This window comes from Phycodurus eques, chromosome 13 (assembly GCF_024500275.1).
Source record: "Phycodurus eques isolate BA_2022a chromosome 13, UOR_Pequ_1.1, whole genome shotgun sequence".
NCBI lineage: Eukaryota > Metazoa > Chordata > Actinopteri > Syngnathiformes > Syngnathidae > Phycodurus > Phycodurus eques.
The window spans coordinates 5,033,575-5,056,142 of NC_084537.1; the positions used below are offsets into that span (position 1 = coordinate 5,033,575).

The window sequence follows — 22,568 nt, forward strand, 5'->3', positions numbered from 1 at the left end:
TGCGGTACCAAACAGATTTCCTGCTTTTATTTTTAATCAAATACACATTTTTAATTAAAAATCATTTTTCTACATTTGTATGACATGGATCTGGATATAAAGTACGTTACGCGTGAGACAAAAAGCCCTTTTCCCCAGAAAGTGTGCATCTTATTGCCCATCGGTTGAATAGCTTACATCACAGGTGTCAAATTTAAAGTCCAGGGGCCAAATCGAGACCACCTCATCACGTTGTGGCCCGCTACAGCAAAAATTGCAAAAAAAAAAAACAAGTTTGCTCATCACATTTTGTTACAATGTCATAGTGGCACAAGACAAAATGGCATATATGACACATGAAACTATTTTATCGAAGAGCACCTGTTACACAACTCGGGACAGTTTGACTCAGGAACATTTTTGATATTTACATCTAATGTGACGAGCAAACTTTTTTTTTTTTTTTTTTTGAATGAAAAGCTCAATTAAATCTTTGTACAACAGTCACCATGTTGAAAGTCTTGCATAAGAGCATTTATATTCAACGCCAGAGTGACAAACTTTTTTTAAATTTTTTTTTTTTTTTTTATAAAACTTTGATAGGTTGTTTTTGTATAAAGGAAATGAAGCAGCAGGAGGGAGAGGAGTTCAGTCCTCCAGAGTGTAGTTGGGATTGACGACCAGAAGCACCTCTTCTTCCGTGCTTGCCGTCTCAGAGCCTTTCAGGCCAGACTGAGACAGCTCGATGAGGATGTGATCCTGAGCAAGTACAAAAATAAATAAAAATAATAACACACACACACACACCGGATTAAGAGATGGAGTCAGACTTGCCGATCGGATTCATAATTCTTCGTGCAGTGTATACACTCACAAAGTGCACGAGCCTGTGGATGACCTTCTCGATCAGTCCCTTCTTATCGATGAGCTCTTCCTCAGAGTCGATCTCAGACTCGATCTCCTTCAGGTACCAGTTGATCACTGCATTTTTCTTCAGCTCCGCCTCCTCCTCAGCTGCAGGCAGGCGCAGGGAAAAAAAAAAAAAAAACTGTTGAGCAGTTCGTAAAACATTTAAATCCCCCTTGCCCCCCCCCCTCCCCCTCCACTACTATGCATTTACCTTTGAAATTGGAAGTCTACATTTCGAACATACAGCAAAAGGCCGACCCATTGAGTTTCTGACCAATAAGTTCAATGCACGTCAGAGCTGTTTTGGGTGGGCTGAGCAAGTACAGTAGAGTGGAAAAGGGCCTTAAAAGTGATGGACAAGACATACCTTCTTCTGATCTGCGTAGATGCAGGACGAGCAAGTTCGAGATGCGCTGGTACTCGGCGAAAGACAGACGGAGGGACGGTCTGGACTGACTGCCAGCCTCGGCGAGGCCGGCCACGCCGTCGACGTGACCGCCGGCGCCGTTGACGCGCCCGCCTATTCCGTTGACCTCACCGTTCACTCCGTTCGGGATGCTTCCTGCAATTTAAGTCGTTCAAAATGAGGCAAATCATCAGTGGGGGAATGGAGTCGTTCGAGTCCAGAGCGACAGCAAAGAAAGCACTAACAGTGCATAGTATGAATTCTAGTCAGGTAACCATGTTAGGCCATGACATAAGTATACTGTATATTAAAAAAATAAAAATACAAATGCTTAAAAATCTGCAGTATAGTGCGGTGCAAATGATGAACCGCGACTTATGAGTTTCTATCAATATGAAGGAGTGGATGTTATAATGGGCGACGCCCGTCAGCACCTTCCTCCGGCAGCTCTCCCTCCTCTTGTTCATCGTCTTGCTCCAGGTTAATGTCGGGTGTCTCTACCCTGATAATGGACTTGTTCAAAAGACGGAACGCTTCCTTGACATGTTTGGGCTGCACCTGCATTCACGAAATGGGGGGGGGGGGGCGTGCTTATTTTTGGGTAGAGAACTTTTTTTTTTTTTGTGTGTGTGTGTATTTTGATCCCACCTCATCACAACAGTGCATCCTGGCCATGCCCTCTGAAAGGCGGATCATGCTCTCCAACTGTCGCACAGTTATCCTCCAGGCGGACTTGGTCACGCCACCCGAGCTGTCGCGCTGGCGGAGACGCTTGTACTGCTCCACGATGAACTCCTCGGACTCGCTGGAAATCTGGAGAAACGGGCGACGGCGGGAAAACGCGCCACCTCGTTCAACTCATGAGAAATTGCCGCTCAACAAACAAACGACAAGATACGGCGCACACACTTTCGGTTTGAACTGCCTCGCGAACAGCAGATATCTTCGGATTTCATCCAAAGAGTACAACCTGTCCACAGATTCCTCCACACGCGAGTGGAGATCTACGATGCGTCTGGCGATGGCGTAGTCCGTAACCTGCAGCACACGGAACATACAGTAATCCCTCGCTAGATCCCGATTCACGTATATTGTGGATTCGGTGCATCACAGATTTATTTTAGAGGTCAGTGAAGCGCAGTTTCTCACCTGCTCATCTGTTACAGTTACCGTTAGTGGCTACATACATTTTATGTGGCCGCAATGACTCCCATAAGGTCAGTTGGGTTCTTAGCAAAAAAAAGAAACCTTACCGAGTAATCTCAACTCATACATTCGGTAAAAGTCACCAAATTGCTTGAGGATACATAGAACGTGAGCGGAAAGCCACTGTTAAGAGTTTCACGGAGTAAATTCATTCAAATTTAGCCCAATGAATAGCGAATGCACACACTCATAACAACCAACAGCAACAAAGCCAAGTAAAGAGCAATGTTCAGCTTGATTTCCTACAACTACAGTACTGCATTTAAAAAAACATCCCCGCAATGAATTCTGGATTCCCATAATGCTTTTCACTGACTACCTACCAGGAGCGTCAGTGTGAGGAACGGTGCCAATGCTTAAGGCAGAAAAATTGCCCGTTCTCACAACCTTGTCCGCATGGGCTGTTGTTTATGTCAATTAAAGCGCAGCACACACGCCTTTAATAAAACGTGCTAGTGTAGAGTGTCTGGATGGTGACCTCAAGGGGGGCAAATAATATACCCACAGCTCTTTAAAGTACCACAAATTGGCATTGCATTGTATATATGAAACTCGTAAATGTATATAATAAATTTAAGAGCAGGGGTTTTCGGGAACGGAACAAGGGTTCACTTCACTCCCTTTTCACCGGGGTGCCACGTGACCGAGGCCGGCCAGGCACTTCGGAGAAGGAGAGCAGGTACTGACCTCGTTGCAGTCGTCCACCAGGATGAAGAAGAGGTCGAAGCGGCTCATGATGGGGGCGGTCAAGTTGACGTTCTGTTTCAGACTCTTGCCGCGGTCGTAGCGCCCGTTGACGGGGTTGGCAGCCGCGAGGATGGAAGTGCGAGCGTTCAAGGTGGCCTGGGGAAGGTAAAGATTTAGTCTGGTTTTAATCGTGGACACCAGGCAGATTACAGGGTGTTCCTCGTTTTACGCCGTTCCTGACATACAGGCCCTTTCCCAAAAAATTTAATATCATGGAAAAGTTTATTTCCATTATGCTAAAAATATATTCCCCCCCCCCCCAACTACTGAATATTTAACGCCCCCATTAAGAGCCAACCTTCAATTTGATACATTTCTGATATATAACCCTTTATTCCCATGGCAAGTATCCTTGCCGTATTTAATGTTAACTAGGACACGTTCCGGTAAACCAAAACCCCCCCCCCCCGCCAACATTTTTTTTTCTCTCCCCCAGGTTGACATAAATCGACACGCTCACCTTGACGCCAGCCTTAGTGATGCTGATGGTCTGCTGCTCCATGGCCTCGTGGATGGCCACCTGGTCTTTGAGGTCCATCTTGTCAAACTCATCAATGCAGCACACACCCTAAAAAAGGCAAACACTTATTTCAACCAATTGCATTCACGGATATTACGGTGACTAGTCTGGCGTTAACGTTCAGGTGTAGGGGGGAGGAAATAAAAAAAGAGGGTAAAATGCATTGTTGTGGAGCGTAAACAACCGCAATGAGCAGAAGAAATGTAAGTCTTATCAAATACTGCACGATAAAATGAAAGTGACAAACATTCATTCCCGCTGCAAACGTAGACAATAAATCCAGTGTTCCCCAGTGGGCTCAAATCAATGAGCTCGATGGCTTCAGCTCGACGTAAACGACAGAAAACTCACATTATCAGCCAGCATCAAAGCTCCGGCCTCAATCACAAACTCGTGGGATTCTTCATCTCGGACCACGGCGGCAGTCAGACCCGCAGCGGTGCTGGCCTTGCCGCTCGTGTACACGGCCCTGGGGCTGAACTCCTCCACATGCCTGCACGCAAGCGAGAGCGCGCGCGCAGTTCGGTCAGGGTTGGTCGACGCCAGTTCAGCGCGCGGGACAACGTTCCGCACACGGGCTTGACCGCTGCGACGCGCTTTTATGCACACTTAAAATGATTCAATCGACACTATCAAACACATTGCAAATGGAATATGCAATATATAATGTCATACATGCAATATAGCAGGGGACACTATTTTAGAAGATTTGTAGCCATCTAAACTGGGCTTGTTTGTACACCTACTTAAGGAACTGGCTCTTAGCAGTGCTGGGGTCTCCAACAATGCAGACGTTGATGTCTCCTCTCAGCGAGGTTCTCTCCATGGTGGTCTTCGGAACGCCGCCAAACAGCATCAGCAGGATGCCACGCTTCACCTCGTCATTGCCTGCACAATCACAAACAGTGACTATCTTCCAAACCCCCCCCCCCCCCCCCCCCTCCCCTCCCAAAGCCCATTTGCGGTGCTAACCGTGGATGGTGGGGAAGAGGCTGGTGCACAGGTTATGGTACAGGTTTTTGTCTTGACTCATCTCAAACACCTTCTCCCACTCTCGCTCGGTCATCTGGCTCTTGATGCTCTCGGCCGTCTGCTCCTCCTCCCGCAGCTCCTTGCCGCCAAACTACAAGAGACGACTTTGCATTTGGATCGCGGCGGTCGCTCGAGCTCTACAGTTGCATCTCGACTTACAAGTCCAATTCGCTCCGGGCCTTGAGATACGAGTGACCTGACTTGGGCGTTTTTGGAGCTACAAGTGAACTCAATTCACTTCGCTACAAACAGCGGTTTGGCCGACAGTGTACAATTCTCCCCTTTTTTGGGTTTTAATATCAAAAGACAAAGACAGGCACCAGATTTAGCAGAAAAGCTCATTTTCATCTACTGCTTACCCGTGGGTTGGTGGGAGCAACATTACAGGCCAGAAAGGCCAATCTGTACGACAGCTCTCGGACTCCCAGAGCTTTCAATCCCCTCAGACCTTCAGCCTCAGAGCGCTGAGGTCCGCCTACCCTGGTACTGGTCTCCGCTCGCAGACCTGGGAAGGGAATCCAAATAATTGGATGAATAAAAAAAAAAAAAAAAAACAAGAGTGAGAAAGGAGGAGGAAAATTTGAAACTATACCAGGAGTGCTGAGCTGCGAGACATCAGGCACCACAACGAGTGTCCCGATGAAGTCACATCGGTCGCCGGCCTGAGCGGTCTCCACGGCCTCTGCTCTCAGAACGATCTCCAGGGAGCGCGGGATCGAACCGCGGGGCAGCTCCGCCTGAGTCTCCTGGATACGCACCTGAACATAGCACGAGATAAGACGGCATCGTCAACCCCCCCCCCCCCCCCGCGTCATCTTCCGCACGCGCACACACGCACACGTCATGAACTCAAAGCTACCTTCTGGAAGTCAATGAACTTGGACTTGTGTGTGTCGAGGTGGAAGCGTGAGCGGTTGTTGCAGACGGGGTTGCGGCAGATGGTGGGCGGCGAGTATTTGAACTGCTGAGGGACGTCTTTGATCACCGCCTGACAGTCCACGCACAGGAAGGTGCCGCTCACCTGAAACCGCGAAGACGCTCGTGACCAAAAGCAGCTCAGGTCACCGCCAAAACGCGCGACCGGATGGCTCACCAGTTCAGGGTGGACCGGGTGAGTCCTCACAACCTGACCACTTATCCTCACCAGGGTGCCGATTCGCATGGATGACAGCTCGCGAATCCTCAAGTGCACAGAGACATTGACAAACTAACCTCCGACAGATTAATTGGCCGGACGATTTTATCGGCCCTTTTCGCATTGTTTGAAAAAAGTACTCAAACATTGAACAACTGGAATGTGCATTCGAACGATTAAAACGAGGTCAAAATTAGGGTCACCTGTCAAGGCTTTAATGCATTGGAGGTCTATCCTGCAATCTCATCCAAAAGCTGAGCATCTGTAACTTCCGGCGAGGGGTGTATATGAATCTTACTTGTGTCTAGTCGGCAGATCTTCGAGGGCTACGTAGAACTCTTTTGTGAGAGGAACATTCCCATGATCCCTCGCAAAGTTGCGGACGGCCCGACAGAGGAAGGGGTACACTCTGAAAACAGAAAGTAGCTTTTTTTTTTTGGCTAAAGATATACTCCAGAATTACACAACTAAATTGCCAAAATGAAGTGAATAAAACCGGATAGTTGCTCACGAAAAAATATGAGAGGCCCCTTGTTAAGAATACACACACCTGTAATACTCCTCTTGGATGGTGGTTGCCAGCTCCTGGTTGAAGACCTCCAGGTCGATGAAGCTAACCAGCAGTGTGTTCCTCTCAGGCCGGATCAGCTCCTCAGCCTCACGGACATACTTCACTTCTCCATCCGCAGTCTGGAACCTACACGTGACACAATTAAGAATGCGAATGAGTACTTCTACCGGTCTTTATGTTTCCAGACCGGGGAGTAGTTTTGTCACCGCTGTCTGAATGCGAATTGTAAAAGTGTGCGACCATCCAGTTAGCGGACAACAACGCAGTTGGGGCGTAGTGTTTTGACTTACTCCTCCAAAAAAGCCTGGAATAACTTCTGACACTTGTCCGCCAACTCGTCCTTCACCGTCTCCGCGGCATTCCCTGCGGTCGCTGCGGCAACATCCATACCGATTATGAATCCAAAAGTGGCGTATGAAACAAGAAATACCTAACAGTACAGGCTCCCGCGTTGACAAAGGCAGTCGGAGCAACGAGGTCCACACGACAGGGCCCAGTTTCGCGCGAAAAGCTACACCACCTGACGTTTGGCGCGCCGATTTAGTCCAATCAGAGCCGGTATGTAAATATAGCAGCGTTTATAACCAATCAAGAGTTTCCTCTCTTGAACTGCAGGAAGTCCCGAGGCACCAACGAAGTTCAGCGGTAGAGCCAGAGATAGTAATATTAAATAGATTCGACGCGCCCCCTGTGAGCTGCGGGCCTACGGCAACGCTAAGCTAGTGGGGGCAACGTGTTGTGGACAGCAAGAAATCATATTCTTATATTCATATTGTGCTACATAAGGTTGCACAAACGCTGTACAATCACAACGGAGGATCTGGAAATAAACTTTAATAGGTGAGAATGTATATAAACCACTTGAAAATTGGTTGGGAAATAAGCACGTTATGATTTATTTTCAATGTACATGCGTTGCCTTTAATGCAGTGGTACTTAACCTTGTGGGAGGTACACCATCCCTTGAGTTTCAAACATGCATTCACCGAACCCTTTTTTTAAATTGAAAAAAAAAAGTTTTTTTTTTTTTTTTTTAAATTCAAAACAGGTATGTATTTTATTAGTGCACAAAATGAACTATATGCATCAATTGCGCACCAAATCAATGTAAAGAACAAAACCAGCGAAGCATTAATTTTACACAAAAAACACAAACTTAACTCGATGAATACTTACTGCAAATCAATGGGACTTTTTCTGTTGCTTCCAGAGGGAAGTTTAGAAATGCACAGCTGACCCTTGACAAGTGCCACTTTTATATTTTATTTATTTATTGAATCTTTACGTATGCGGGTAAGGCAATTGAGATCAGATTTTCAAATGCAATGCCGACCTGGCAGCAGACGGTACAGTCAAACAAAAATAATAGTGGATAGTATTGCATGTGTAAAAGTAAGGTAACAGACTAAAAGAGTGCACGGAAAATGACAAAACATTGAAGGCATCCATGTTATATTCCTTGTAAACACCAAAAAGGTCCGCTGTGTGTGTGTATGTGACAATATTAAAGCCAAGGTCTTCATGTCGCCCTGCCAAGCCAAGTCCCAACAGCAACTTGAATCGGCGATTGTCCTCCAATATTCTCAACCAACGTAGTCTTATACAATTACTTTCAGCTGACGACACGTTTCCACGCCAAAACTCTACAATGAGCACAGGAACACGAGGCCCCTGCAGACCCCCTGCCTAAGAAATCTCACCTTCATCCTTTCCACCATCTGCGAGATTAAAAGCTTTATCATTTCATTCACTTCTCCTGCAGCTCCCATATCCTTGTTATGTTCCCATCCGCATATGGCGGCCATTACGAACACTGCAGGAGGCAATTGGTTTCACCTGTCACATTGTATTAATCCAGCAGGAACAGGGCAGGAAGTTGTTGCGTGCCATTTGGTTGAAGCCGCGTCTCTCTCCCCGTCTTTATTTCTCTTTTTGTCTTGACCTCTGGTTTTCCCACGATTGTTCAGTAGCAGGAAACTCAAGACAAACTGTGTTTGACTATGAAGGAACCTGACCACCTGTAGACAAACCCTTTGAAACAACACACACACACACACACATTTACATACCCTTGAAGAGCTTTATGACTCACTATGCACGATGAACTTTTAATTTGAAGAGTGCGGGGAGGTATTTCAATTTTTAATTCAAAGTTTTCCAAAAAAGGACAGTTGAGCGTCATCCACATACACACAGTGAAGGAACTCCAAAGATATTTATCAGAGCCAACATAAGGCCAGGGCAGGAAATAACAATTGTAAACATGGAAGGAAATGAAAGACAGTTGCTTGTTTATTTATGTTCCAAAACACTTTTTTTTTTCTCTTCAAAATGAGCTGTTTTTTTTTTTTTTTAAACGTATTCACAACGGGAGAACACATTTGATATGTAATCGATATAAAGATCAATATTACAACACGTGGATTATTTGTTTGTATTTTTTTTTTTTTTTTTACTACAGCAACTGAAAGGCTCTTTGCCTTCCATTCTGCTTTTCCACGTTTTGGGAATCACAATAAAATGTCAATTCCCGTGGTGTACGGTCTTACATTGGCGTCAAGGCATGGACCCAAACGCAGAAAAAACGTGCGATGCTTGCGAGCGGCAAGGTAAATGACACATACAATAGATACAGATAAATATTGTGAGAATTTGCAACGTGGTTTTTTTTTTTTATCGTTCACACGTTTACAGCTGGTTTGTACGTCGCTGTGATTCGAACATCCGTTTATGTCTCCCCTTCTTTGCTGTCGCATGTCGTTGATCGCAGAGTGCCGCGCTGCTGGGCGGTTTTAGCGGCCTTGTTTTTCCCTAAAATGAGTTGCAGGAAGTCTTTCCTGTTTTGAATGGCCTATGAATAGATGGTGTGTGAGAAAGAGGGGTCACAGGTTAAAGTCGGAGTCTTCATCGTGCCCTGTTCAAACACATGAATTGGTACACGCTGATCGTGACAGGCAGGAGCCGAGACATTTCTTTTTCTCTCCGCCAAAGCTTCACCGTGTGTCTCCGAACTCTCATCTTCGTCCTCGTCCTTCTCTTTGCTCCAGGAAACGGGGCACGGTGAACTTCCAGCTTCTGTTTCGCTGATGTGGGAAGCACTCTGCGCTCGTGTGCGCGCGGTAAAATATTCCCACGAGCGCTGAGTAGAACACCAGATGAATCCGATATTTGCCAGCGACCAAAGTGGCACGTTCAAGTGTTAACTTCGGCAGCCGCGTGCGAAATGCTGTACAGCGGAATCGCCGAGGTGGTCACAGGACGCTGGTCGAGCTCAGATTGGTTCGGATTTAGAATGAACATTTTTTCTTTTGAAGCATCCCTTGAAAGGCGAAATATAGTCCATTTAAAGATCTGCAAAAAAACAAGTAATGGATGTGTACTTCTATCACTTCTGCCAGTAGAGCATGCAGCGAGCTAACAAGCGATGCCTACGACCTGAAAAATGTCTCATCCCTGGATGCCACAATTTCCAAACAGCTTGGTGTTGTTATTTCGATTCCCATTTTGCGTTATTCGGGCTCCTGTAATATGCTGATTGCCTTTTAGCCCGCGAGCTAGCAGGTGGCTACCCGCCTCTCGTAGCGTCAATGGAAAAGCCCCGCGACCACTCGGTGCGGATGCATTTTTGCTGCTCGAACATATAGGGCTACGTGGACATATGCGAGGTGTGGGAACGTATTTGAGTGACAGTTTGAAAATTGGGTGTGGCGTAGCTTTTAGTGCATTCCGTTTTTCACCATTTCCATAAAAGTGGCGAGTTTGTATTCCTTCAAATTTGGCAGACTTGTTCACAACACTCTTCTCTGCAATGTGTCTTATTTGCAATGCATTTTTAGTTTCACTTCACAGGGACTTTAGGGTCATGTTTCGCAAAGGTTTGTGTGGCTTTGGATGCATATTGTTTCCTCATCATTTATTGCTTGACCCCCGTATCGTAATTCCACTGTACTGGCGAGTCCTCCATACTCTGGCTGACTCACCTGTTTGCACGCGTCACTTTTCAGTGGAATTTTTTTGTATCCACGCTTCGGATCGCTGGCTTCAGATGTTTGGATTCGGTTGGTTGATCATGAAGTAACACCGTACAAGGGCGCTGAGATTAAGCTCACACCTTCCCGATGATTGCGACATTATTCCCATAAGAAGCAGTGAACCATAATGTCTTTCCCAGTACAAACGATAACTGTATTCATATGTTAATTTATGACGTCCGCTATCGTGGTGAGCGGTTAGTGATAGATATCCATTTTTTTTTTTTTTACATGCATTTATTCAGTGTCTTCCAACCTTTATTGAGCGAAGGCTTCCGTTTTATATTGAAAAAATAATAATAATAAATCAATAAAAAGTTCCAGCGCACCAAAGAAAAGTGTCACCAAAACTATGAATAATGAAATTATGATCATATCATTTCAATGTATTCACATAATGTCTTAGTTTAATAACTGGGCCTGTTAAATTGAACACAAATCTGACATACATGACTATTTCTGTTTTACATATCTTGGCAGGCTTGGAGTTTGCATGCCCCCCCCCCCCCCCCCCCCCCCACCCACGTGCCTGCCAGTAATTTTCTCCATAGCTAACATAGCACATTTTGCCTCGTCTGTATGAAAAATATTGCCTTTACAAAGTGAATAATGATCCGTTTTTATTGACACTGTCAGAAATGTTAATTATTGTTTGAAGCTTGCAGGGTGGTTCGTTATGCTTTGGCCAACGTACGTACAGTATATATTGTAGTTTTGCATTCATCTCAAGACTATCTTCAAGACTTCAAGTGACAATTTTATTGTAATTGAGTCACTTCAGTCAGGAATAATATGACATGACACAAGAGAAGTATTGGTCATATTTATTATAAACTATTACAATACAGTGAAAGCACAGCAGCACCGAAAAGAACCCCAAAAAGAGATTATTTACAAGAGAATAGAGAGAAGACCGCCAGCAGACTGCTCCTGAAGTTCTCAGATCATTTCTATTTCTGTACACACAAACACACACACACACACACACACACATACACGTACACAGAAAAAAGCAAACACTAGCTAGAATGCAAACTGGACGACTCAGACTCTGTGGTTGTAGACGCCCCGTTGCGTCTTCTTGGTAAAACCTTCAAACTGGACGCTCGGCTCAGAGTCAAAGCTCTGCGGGCGGAATTCTTGAAGCCTGCCCCCAGAAAGGCATAGAGCAGCGGGTTCAAGCAACAATGAGCGAACGCCATGGGCTCGGCCACCGCCAGCCACACGCCCAGGACTGCCTCCAGTTTGCAGCTGCGGGGCAGCACCTCCAAACGCAGCATGGCGTCCGCAGAGATGCCCGCTCCGTAGGGCAGCCAGCACACAAAGAAGCACAGCACCAGCGCGATGGTGGTCCTCACCGCTCGCCGCTTCTGCCTTTGGCCCCCGAGAGGGCCTCGGGTCAGCCTGGTGACGATGACGCAGTAACACACCAAAAGCACCAGACCTGGGATCACTAGGCCCACTAGGACCAGTTGCAGGTGAAAGACCGCCACCCAGAGAGGAGCATTTTCCGTCGGGTAAAACCTCTGGCACAGGGTGCTGCCCTCACCTCCTTCTTGAGTTCGGGCAAATATCAAGTCGGGAACGGCCAGAAGACCGGCGGGCAACCAGGCACCTACAGCCGGGGATGACCCAAGCACAGATTAGAGACTGATGCAGACCAGTACAAAAAGAGAGCAGATAGTGGATCTAGTGTAAAAGTGAAGAGAGACACACTCACCCACGTAGACCAATCTGTGTGCCAGCATCTGCCTCAGGCCACCCGAGTTGGTGTCTGTGGCTCGGACCACTGCTAGGTAGCGGTCCAGACTGATGAAGGCCAGGATGAGCACGCTGCCGTACAAATTGACCGTATAGATTACGTGCACGCCAACGCAGGTGGCCGCGCCAAAGCTCCAATCCGCCAGGGCTGCGTCCACCGCCCAGAACGGAAGCGCCAGAACAAAGAGGAGATCGGCAGCTGAGAGGTGCAGTCGGTACCGGTCTGTGAGGCTGGATTTGGACCTAAAAAAAAAAAACGAAATAAAAACAAGCAACAATACGTACTGGACCTTTAAGAGAACTTTTCAAAGGATAAATCATCCGGCTGTCTCACCTCCGCTGGCAGCCCAGCACAAAGACCACCAGACCGTTTCCAGTGATGCCCAGGAGGAAAATGAGGCCGTAGACCACAGGCAGAAAGATCTGCTGAAAGTCAGAGGTCATCCCATGCTCCACTTCACAAGGCTCCTCCAGATCCACCCCAATGTCACCGGAACCAGAGCCGGAGCTGGTGTCATTGTATTCGTAGTCAAAGAGGATATGCTGCAGACAACAAGGATTAAATGCGCACCAAGATAAGAAAGAATGCTTTTTTTCCCCCCTCTAAATTGTTCCGGCCAAGCTTACCTCATAGTACGACATGACGAACTCTCCTTTCTCTGCGGAGTGAGGCTGGCACTCAAGCGGACTTGCTATATAGTTCTGGCGGTGCTCCTCCCTCAAACGCTCTGACCCATCTGTGTCGCTGCCGAAAAAGCGTTTCCTGTTTTCGAGGTGTCAGGTGCTGATACCGCTTCTATCACAGGATGCCGTCCTGTGCGTGCGTGCCGCTTGAATTGTTTTGGCCCTGAGACCCCGGCTGTGTGATCACCGAGGTCTATTGGCAATCGGAAAGCACGCAAAGGAGTTACAGACAATGTGTGTGTGCGTGTGTGTGTATACTGTAGGTGGGGAAGTGCTCCCAGTGGAGCGAGCCCACTCTGCGTCACGGGCGATCATGTTTCATGTGCGCCAAGATATGGGCAATGATAATTAAAAAAAAACAATAATTGTGCTGATCGGCATTCACACTTGATTCGACGGCGTATTTGTTTTTTTTTTTATTATGATGAGTCCACTCATTCTCACTGTTCTGCTCCATCCACATTACTCCGCCCATTCAAACTAGTCCAACTTCAACGTAATCATCTCATTCGGTATACGCAGGCAAGCATTTTCCACATCGCTAAAATTCCCACTTTTCCCAGAATTCCACATTCCCCCCAATAAAATGACCAGATTAAGAGATACTGGATTACACACCTCCTCCTTGCACATTTTTGGACCGATTCAACCCACTCCAACTTCAAAGTGTTCAGCTCATTCAGGACATCTTGGAAGAGTACTTTCCACATTCCCAAAAATTCCACTTTTCACAATAGAATTCCCCAAACGAAGAGATAATGTGCATCTTTACCTCCTTTTTCTTGACCGATTCAGACCATTTCAAGTCTCACATTCCAACAATTCAATTCATTCCACAGCGTTTCAGTTCAATTTCAGATTTTAAGCATTCACACGCCATGTTTACGGAGATTGCATGCCGTAGTTCAATGTGCTTTCTTGATTATTGACTTGCACGCTTGTATAAATAAAATGTTACATTTACACTGGAAAAAACACAACATGATCATTTGCATAATATAAGGTCTAATAGATGAAATAAGAAAATGGTGTTTGTCAAGATAACAATTCAAGTTTTCAAAGTTACTAAATGTACAAAAATTTTGATTATAGATGTTTGTTTTAGGAGTGTGGATCTACTGAGATGCCTCGCTAATATTTTGACTCTCAGCCAAAGCCATAATAAGCATATTGTAGAATTAATACTTCATATCATAGCAGGTCATTATTGTCTTTACATGGCAGACTTTTTGATACGTCACTTGATAACAGATTGTGCCAGTGGTTCTAATGTTGTGGCTGACTCGTGTGCTATTATACAGAAATAGTCAATGTAATCAATTTTGTAGTATTTAAAAAAAAATTATTATTATTATTTTTTTTTTTTATTGTTTCTGTGCACTGTGGAGCAGGTCTGCAGACAAACTTCCTGTCTCAGCTGTGAATGTTCATCCTCTCCTAATACACTAATCCCATAAGCAAACAGTAAACCAACTCTCAAATCCAAAGAGTTGCATTTTCTAAAAAGTGTCAGTCCCTTATCTTGACCTCTCTTCCCTTCCTCCAGGTTCACTGGTATCAGCTTTACAGATCTCAGAAATAACATTGCTGAGTAAACCACGTTGACGGACACCTGTGCTCATTTTTGACAGGCCCAGGGTGGGACTATTTGTTTTTCTTATTGTCCAAAAAAAAAAAAAAATCATGACAAAAGACAAAACCTCATTTGTATCCAGAGAGTTGGGAACTCTACAGGCAATTTACTCGATTTGTATTTTTTTAAATACAAAAAAAAAAGGAAAAGATTAAGAGAGAGCAAAACGAAAAAAGAAAAAATAGATGCACTTCTGTCCCCAAAAAGTCGCACACTAAAAAACAACTTACACTCGCATCTTGGAATGTGTCAGTGCACCAGCAAAAAAAAAAAAAAAAATTAATAAAAAAAGGAACCCCAAAAAAATAATCTTCAAGGGATGGGAATTCACATATTACCTTTATCAACTGTGCATGGGACAAATACTTTATTTGCTTTTTTTCCTGACAGATTTGATCATATTACTTTTAATGGTGTGGAAGAATCTCTATGAAAATGATGGGTTCTTATGTCAATGCCTATGTGGATTAAGGACCTGTGTCATAAAATGTGCTTGTTTTTGTGATGTAGGAGGAAACCGGAGTACCCGGAGAAAACCCACACAGGCACGGGGAGAACATGCAAACTCCACACAGGCAGGGTTGGGCTGGGCTGGGGATTGAACCCCGCTCCTCAGAACTGTGAGGCAGACACTCTAACCAATCGGCCACCGTGCCTTTTGACGAAATATCGATACCTAAGTACTTAATGTTTCCTATAGGAATAGGGCCATCTGGGACTTGATCTGCAGATCTGTCCAAAATCGCTATGTAAATTTGTACATTTATTGCCACGCCTGCCATCTCCCCTGTGCCTTTACCTGACATGCGGCCCCATATGATCAATGACGCTGGAAATGTACGTTTTCTTCAGGCAGTCATCTTCATAAATCTCAGTGGAACAGCACCAAAACAAAATTCCAGCATCATCTTGCCCAACGTTGCTTTGTGATCCATTACTGAATATCACGTTCATCCCGTCAGCCACAGTTTATTACTTACTTTAGACCACTGCAGCCTTGGTTTTTCTGTTTAGGTGTTAAGCATTACTTTTGTTTGGCTTTTCTGTATGTGAATCCGATTTCCTTTAGGCGGTTTCTTACAGTTCGGTCACAGACGATGACTCCAGTTTCCGAAAATTTGGATATCATTTCTTCTTTGTGCATTTTTATATTTCAAGACATAATGCTTTAAGTTTGCCGTCTTGTCGCTCTGAGGTCTTCTTGGATTGGTCATCCAGGACAATTCCATTTCACAACCTTCCCATATGGTTTGTACTTCATCCATATCTTAGACACTACTGACTGGGAACAACCAACATCTTTTGCAACATTCCGTGATGTTTTACCTCCTTTAACTTTCAGAATTCTCTGTAATTGTTTATGTGGAAAATCTGTGATTTGCGTTTTTTTGTCCCTCCCAAATTAAACATTTAAATGATCATCCTTCAGGAGTGGCGTTTTCATCATTTTCACCAGGGGTTGTACGTACAGTAATCATTTCAGCCATGCGTCGTTTTTCAGACGAATTAAACATGCACAGTGGAATCTTAGCTCACATTGACATAAGCAGTGGGCTTCATACATCCTGGTGTTCTTCAGTAGAGTAGTGCATTTTTTGTAGTGAGAACAGAGGGAAAAGGAGACATGGTTTTAACTACAAATATATTCAAACAACAATCCTCTTCATTTCGTCAACCACAGCGGCAAACCCTTCAGTTTGCGTGTAAGTAACTTGAACGCAGCTTGTGGCTTTAAACAGAAAGGTACAGTATGGACACGTCATATGGAAATCTCATTTAGAAATTCGGTTCACTACACCTATAAATTTCACTGCAAGCGGTACGGAGAATGGATGTCATAAAAAAATAACATGAAAAATGAGTAAGCTATTGCTGTTGGATAAACGTATCAATAGAGAAACTTCGCGACCCACCAAACAACCAACTTTAACAATATGGATCAGCTGCAAGTGTCTATTGGGTTTCTTTGACAATCACGCTGCTGTTGCCACGTAACTGGGCAAGCAAATCTTGAAATTCCGACGTCTTCTTCATTGGTGCTTTCTGCTTGGGTGGGTTGCCCTCGAACTTTGTGGTTTGCATGGTGAACGTACAGGGAATGATACTAGCGGTCACATTTGAGTTGTTTTCATCTGCGCTTTCTCCACTGTGAAATCCCTCAACATCCAGGCCCGCACAAGCAGAGTAAAAGCTGCTCTGATTGGTCCAGTTGCCAACGTTGTCCTGCGGGGAGGTTTTGCCACGGAGACGTTTCTGCTTGCCGATTTGAGAACCCTGAGAATCATCTCTTGGCCTCTTCCCTTGTTTTCGCTTCCTTTCCTTTCTTGCTGGCACTTTGCAAGGCTTCCAGAGGTTCCTGACACACAAACACATTTATCTCGTTTCACAGAAACAAGTCCATTAACCTGTCTTTTATAGGAAATGTGCATTCGGAGTCATAGATGGTTACCTCTGAAGGAAAAGATGCGGCCTAGAGCACGAGTGTTTATGCCCATCCTGCTTGTTCTGCTTTGCTTTATTCTTCCCCTTCAAACGTGCGTGAAGCAGCAGCACACAGTGGGAAAGCTTCCTGACCAAACAAAATCCAGAGAGTTTACTTCCAGGCCACTTTCATCATTCCAAAGGTTTTACTTACCCGCTTGAGTGAGGTAGCCTACTTGGGTTCCACTTTTTAAGCAGGACCCACTGATCACATGTCAAGGAGGTGGGATCTGCAATACAAATCACAAGGCGCTGCTTATAAGACGTGTTGCATCTTTACATGTAATGGGTACACAATATTAGTCTAAAAAAAAGACAAAACTGAGACACCATCATAATTTTAGGACTAGCTGAACCTGAAATGGGTCATATCTGGTGTGGATATGAGAGCGGACTTAAGTCTGATACTTGTAGACCACAGGTGGCGAACTCAAGGCTCAGAGGCCACATCTTTTTTTTTTTTTTGTGGCACAAATAAAGGCAGCACGGTGGAAAAACTGATTAGCACATCTGCCTCACATTTCTGAGGACCGGGGTTCAAATCCCAGCCCCCCATGTTCTCCCCATGGCTGCATGGCTTTTCTGCGGGCACTCCGCTTTCCTCCCACATCCCAAAAACATGCGTGGTCGGTTGACTGAAGACTCTGAATTGCCCGTAGGTGTGAATGTAAGTGCGAATGGTTGTTTGTTTCTATGTGCCCTGCGACTGGGTGCACCTTGCCTCTCGCCCAACGATAGCTGGGATAGGCTCCAGCACGCCCGCTACCCATTTTTTTAAAATAAAATAAAATAAAATACCTTTGCAATTCACTGCATGGTGTTTTCTCAAGTTATAAGTGAGCTGAAATATCCACGTTTGGGCAGACAGTGCCAGACAAATATTACAATGCATGAAAGCTGTTGTTTTGGGTCGTCTAAATCACAGGTGTCAAACTCAAGGCCCGGGGGCCAAATCTGGCCCGGCAAATCATTTCATGTGGCCTGCGAAGGCAAACCATCTGTGTCAACTTCCATGATTATTGCTCAAATTCTCATACAATAATAACAATAAATAGTAGCGTTGAAACATTGCAAGCATTTTCTGTTTATGGTAACTTGAACAACAGTTGAACAAACTATTATCCTTGACTTCTGATTTCAAAACTAGGTATCCATCAATTTGTATGTAATAATGAGGTGACTAAACATTTATATGGTTTCACAGTCAACGGTCCTCTGAGGGAAACCGTGACTACAATGTGGCCCGTGCCAAAAAAAAAAATAAAAAATAAAAAAAAAATAAAAAATAAAAAAAAAATAAAATAAAATAAAAAGAGTTTGACACACCTGGTCTAAATGCAAACGAGTACCGCGCCGTTGCCTTCACGGTAACGACGACCTTCCCAAAATGGCCACCATTTAGGCACAACAATCAGCCGGGCTGGCTCATCTAGTGTTAATACCGATGCCCGGGAAGCCCAATAGAAGACGAGAAAAGTAAGTCATTACATTATTTACAACAATGAAACATTAAATATGTGTTGCATGGGGCTGTAGTGCTACACCCTGTGAGGGAAGGACAGGACAAACTAGAAGAGGACAAGGTCAGGAGAAGAAGCATGCAGGACAAGGGTCGTGAACCCGACTGTACAACTGAAGTGTGGTGGGATTGGCTATGTAAATGATAAAAGTCGAGAGTATGAGTGAGGGGATACGAAAGCAATTCGCATATTGAACTAGACTTAAACGTAATGTCGCTGAAATCAAACAATAAAATAAACAACGCCCAATCCGGACGTCTCATGCGCGAAATAGTTGATAAATAAGCAATAATTGATAAATGAAAGTAGCGAGCGACATTTTGATCATTGTAACATAGTAAAAGTACCGTTACCGCTAGCTGCCAGAGTGCAAGGAGTACGAAACAGTGACTATGACGACAGCGACCTCCCCACCGAGGAAAAACTCATCGGATCTATACGATTCATGTGAATGGCCTATTTTGAGTTCAAAATGGCAAATTTCGCCAAAAGGCGACTGATTTGCATGTATGGTATAATAATGTGATGAGTTGATTATATTATACATTTATGATTTTTATAGTCAACAAGGCCCTCTACTGGAAATCATAACTACGATGTGGCCAGTGATGAAATAAGAGTCCTGTTGTAGACAGTGCAAAAGTAATGTTGGTAATGTAAAACAGTAGGCAGTACAGATACAATTAGCAGGACTATCAGAGGGAATCCACAAAAAGTGATAGAGAAGCAGATCTGGATCTGTTGGGATGTGGATTTAGGAATTTATTTTCACCGTTTGTTTATGCTCTCTGAATCCAGTAGGAGCCTTCTAAGTAACTGATAAAAAGAAACAAGTACAGCGCTCTATTCTCATTGTACCCACACCCATATTATTTATATCCTGGCCAACTTTAAAGTGCATTTTTATTTGTTGAATAATGTTGTTGTTGTTTTTAAGCCGAAAATGACAAGAAAGTAGCAAATGATGTATTTTAGACGGTAGATACTGTATGATGTACTGTTCAAATGTTTACAATGTGTTTAAAACATAAAAAAAGGAAGTAAAATGAATATATATATATATATTTTTTTTTAACATAACTCTCCCATTTTCACCAATTGCGAGTGGGTCTGGAATGTATCCCTCACAATAAACCATCCCAGGTACACTTACCATTGTCCAAGAGTTTATCTTTGATGGGAGTCTTCAATCTCCTGGCCCTCTGGTAGAACTTCCGACAAGATGAGCATAGGCCTGCTGGTGGTCTTAGTTTTTTGTTGGGAGCTGTGACTTTCAAAGGGGAAGGAGCAGTTGTAGAGCCACATTCCTCATCCAAATAATCTGACCCTCTATCAACCACCTGTGCAATACTGCCCGCTTCAGGCTCCTCCTCTACATGACTGTTGATGATCTGAATTATGTTATGGATGCGATCGTCTTCCTTATTAATGCTGCCATCATCAAATTCCGTCCTCCTCCTCCTCCTCCTCCTCCTCCTCTTAGCCCGAGTCTGGCGTTGGACAGCATCTTCACTTGCGTTGGGACTTTTATCAAGCTTCTTCTCTGAAGCTGTTTTCAACTTGGAGGAGCATCTAGTATTCATGGTGACACTGCAATTCAGGCTGTACACTACTTGGCTGTAACAAAGCAAACATAAGATGTTACCCGGCAACGAAGCCACAATATAGATATTCAACGTTAAAAGTTGAACCTCACCTTTGACAGAAAACCTTCACTTGTTTTGATTTTCTGTATGACTTAAAGCAACGCGATTCATATTCAGTGCTATCTGGAGTCCTGTTGAATTGGGGACGACAAACTTGGAACAAACCCACAATGGAGCAGTCACGATTCAATGAAAACAGCTTCTTCTCCTGACATTTTTAAGGCTGTATATTATTACATATTTGCATCTCGGAAGTTGAATTCACATTCTCATGCATCTCGGCTTGTCTGATGCTAAATACATTCGAAGGCGTAGCTAGCTAAAGAAGGCAAACAAGCGGCGTTCAACTTACCGGATCTCAGGCGGCTCACAGCCTCCGTGTGTTGGCGCTGTCATGAATGGACTCGACATCGAACTTCGAATGTCTAGCCACTTGCGTACCTACTGACATTATGACATATAACTCAACGACTTGTTTGTTTTTTATAATAATAAAAATTTTTTTTTAATAATAATAAAGAAAAAAATATTTCTCATCTTACTTGAACGCATCCAGCTTCCGTTTTACTTCTTTGTCTTCATCTTCTAGTAGTGTTTAATGGCGGTGGACAAGAAACGTTTAGGCGCATTACCGCCACCTACTGGTATGTAAGGGTATGGATCAGCTATGCCTCTTAACCTTACTAACTTTATAAAATACAAATAAAAAAAATAAACTATCCATACTGTACATCCTAATGGCGTTTGACATTTTCCTAATCACTTTCTGTTTAATTATCATTTTATTTATGTCTTACACTTAACACTTAATGACACTTAATTCTTTAGGTGGAAATTCTGTTGCCTTGTTTGCCATTCTATCTACCGTCTCATTTCCCTTAATTCCAATATGCGCTGGTACCCACAGCAAGACAACTATCGAACCCATCATTCGTGGTCTATATATAGGATTTGCTACATTTCTAGTATTATATCTGTTTTGCTTTCTGACTGACTGTATTGTATACTTTTTATTGTTGAACTGGAATCTGGACATATACAGTGGGTACGGAAAGTATTCAGAGGCCCTTACATTTTTCACTCTTTGTTATATTTGCTAAAATCATTTAAGTTCAAAGGTTGGAAAAAAAATTCTGCTGCACTTTACGTTTCTAAGAGCACGGTGGCCTCCATAATCCTTAAATGGAAGACGTTTGGGACGACCAGAACCCTTCCTAGAGCTGGCCGTCCGGCCGAACTGAGCAATCGGGGGAGAAGAGCCTTGGTGAGAGAGGTAAAGAAGAACCCAAAGATCACTGTGGCTGAACTCCAGCGATGCAGTCGGGAGATGGGGGTAAAGTTCTAGACAGTCAACCATCACAGGAGTGGCATCAGAACAACTCCGCGACTGTTCTTGAATGGCCCACCAAGAGCCCTGACTTAAATCCAATTGAGCATCTCTGGAAAGACCTGAAAATGGCTGCCCACAAACGTTCAACATCCGGAGAGGATCTGCAAGGAGGAATGGCAGAGGATCCCCAAATCCAGGTGTGAAGAACCTGTTGCACCATTCCCAAAAAGACTCATGGCTGTATTAGCTCAAAAGGGGGCTTCTACTAAATACCGAGCAAAGGGTCTGAACACTTATGGCTGTGTGATATTTCAGTTTTTCCGTTTTAATAAATCTGCAAACATTTCAACAATTCCAGTTTTTTTTTTCTGTCAATATGGGGTGCTGTGTGTACATTTGAGGGGTGGGGGGTGAACTTATATGATTTTAGCAAATAGCTGCAATATAACAAAGAGTGAAAAATTGAAGGGGGTCTGAAAACTGGGTCCGGTTTGGTGGCCTCAGTATTGCATCTCTGCTTTTTGCAGATGATGTGGTTCGCAGCCGAACTTTATTATAGCCGAATATTAGAATTAATGAAAAGCTATAAAAAAAAATAATAATTGAGCAGCCGGTAGCTAGTATTAACGTCAGCTATTAAAAATGTTATTAATATTTTGAGCAAAAAATGTAACAACAAATATATCAGAGAATCTTTCTAGAGACTTAAGCAAATAACGCCACATGGAAATTTGTTTTTTTTTTTTGGGATGCTCAATTTTTGAATATTAATCGGAGGAAGGTGTGGCTTCCTCCTTTAATTTTTTTCATTACAAACAAAATTAGAGAATTAAATTTCAAAATACGACACAATATATACCCATCTAACGATTTCTTGATGGTGATGACGAATGTTCCTTTTGTAAAAATGAATCTGAAAATATGACTCATTTATTTTATGATTGTCCTTTTATGCTACCTTCTGGAAAGAACTTGAA

At 43.9% G+C, this 22,568-nt stretch overlaps 3 protein-coding genes across 6 annotated transcripts; all 3 read right to left on the bottom strand.

Annotated features, from left to right (window-relative positions):
- Positions 1-7: 7 nt before the first annotated feature.
- mcm6 (minichromosome maintenance complex component 6) lies at positions 8-6,987 on the bottom strand. Its single transcript, XM_061693894.1, has 18 exons — positions 6,796-6,987; positions 6,485-6,631; positions 6,233-6,343; positions 5,893-5,980; positions 5,659-5,820; positions 5,392-5,557; positions 5,159-5,304; positions 4,740-4,890; positions 4,514-4,655; positions 4,119-4,260; positions 3,708-3,815; positions 3,188-3,343; positions 2,204-2,332; positions 1,943-2,107; positions 1,729-1,852; positions 1,256-1,450; positions 854-993; positions 8-738 (listed from the first exon to the last, which is right to left on the bottom strand). The coding sequence occupies exons 1-18, from the start codon at positions 6,891-6,893 to the stop codon at positions 628-630; spliced, it is 2,481 nt and encodes an 826-aa protein (XP_061549878.1). The 5' UTR covers positions 6,894-6,987; the 3' UTR covers positions 8-627.
- A 4,364-nt stretch (positions 6,988-11,351) lies between these two features.
- Positions 11,352-13,171, bottom strand: LOC133411479 (C-X-C chemokine receptor type 4-like). The gene is made up of 4 exons (XM_061693922.1): positions 12,925-13,171; positions 12,632-12,840; positions 12,257-12,540; positions 11,352-12,151 (listed from the first exon to the last, which is right to left on the bottom strand). The coding sequence occupies exons 1-4, from the start codon at positions 12,937-12,939 to the stop codon at positions 11,556-11,558; spliced, it is 1,104 nt and encodes a 367-aa protein (XP_061549906.1). The 5' UTR covers positions 12,940-13,171; the 3' UTR covers positions 11,352-11,555.
- A 3,071-nt stretch (positions 13,172-16,242) lies between these two features.
- On the bottom strand, positions 16,243-20,861 carry si:ch211-227n13.3 (uncharacterized). 4 transcript variants are annotated; one of them, XM_061694131.1, is made up of 7 exons: positions 20,804-20,861; positions 20,614-20,705; positions 20,312-20,392; positions 19,769-20,232; positions 17,250-17,325; positions 17,064-17,183; positions 16,243-16,970 (listed from the first exon to the last, which is right to left on the bottom strand). In XM_061694131.1, exons 2-7 carry the CDS (start codon positions 20,670-20,672, stop codon positions 16,568-16,570), a joined length of 1,203 nt encoding a protein of 400 aa, XP_061550115.1. In that variant the 5' UTR covers positions 20,673-20,705; positions 20,804-20,861; the 3' UTR covers positions 16,243-16,567. The 4 variants fall into 4 exon arrangements, with proteins under 4 accessions (XP_061550115.1, XP_061550116.1, XP_061550117.1 ...); XM_061694132.1 differs by having other exon boundaries at positions 20,614-20,702; positions 20,804-20,850; XM_061694133.1 differs by lacking the exon at positions 20,312-20,392.
- Between the last annotated feature and the right edge of the window lie 1,707 nt (positions 20,862-22,568).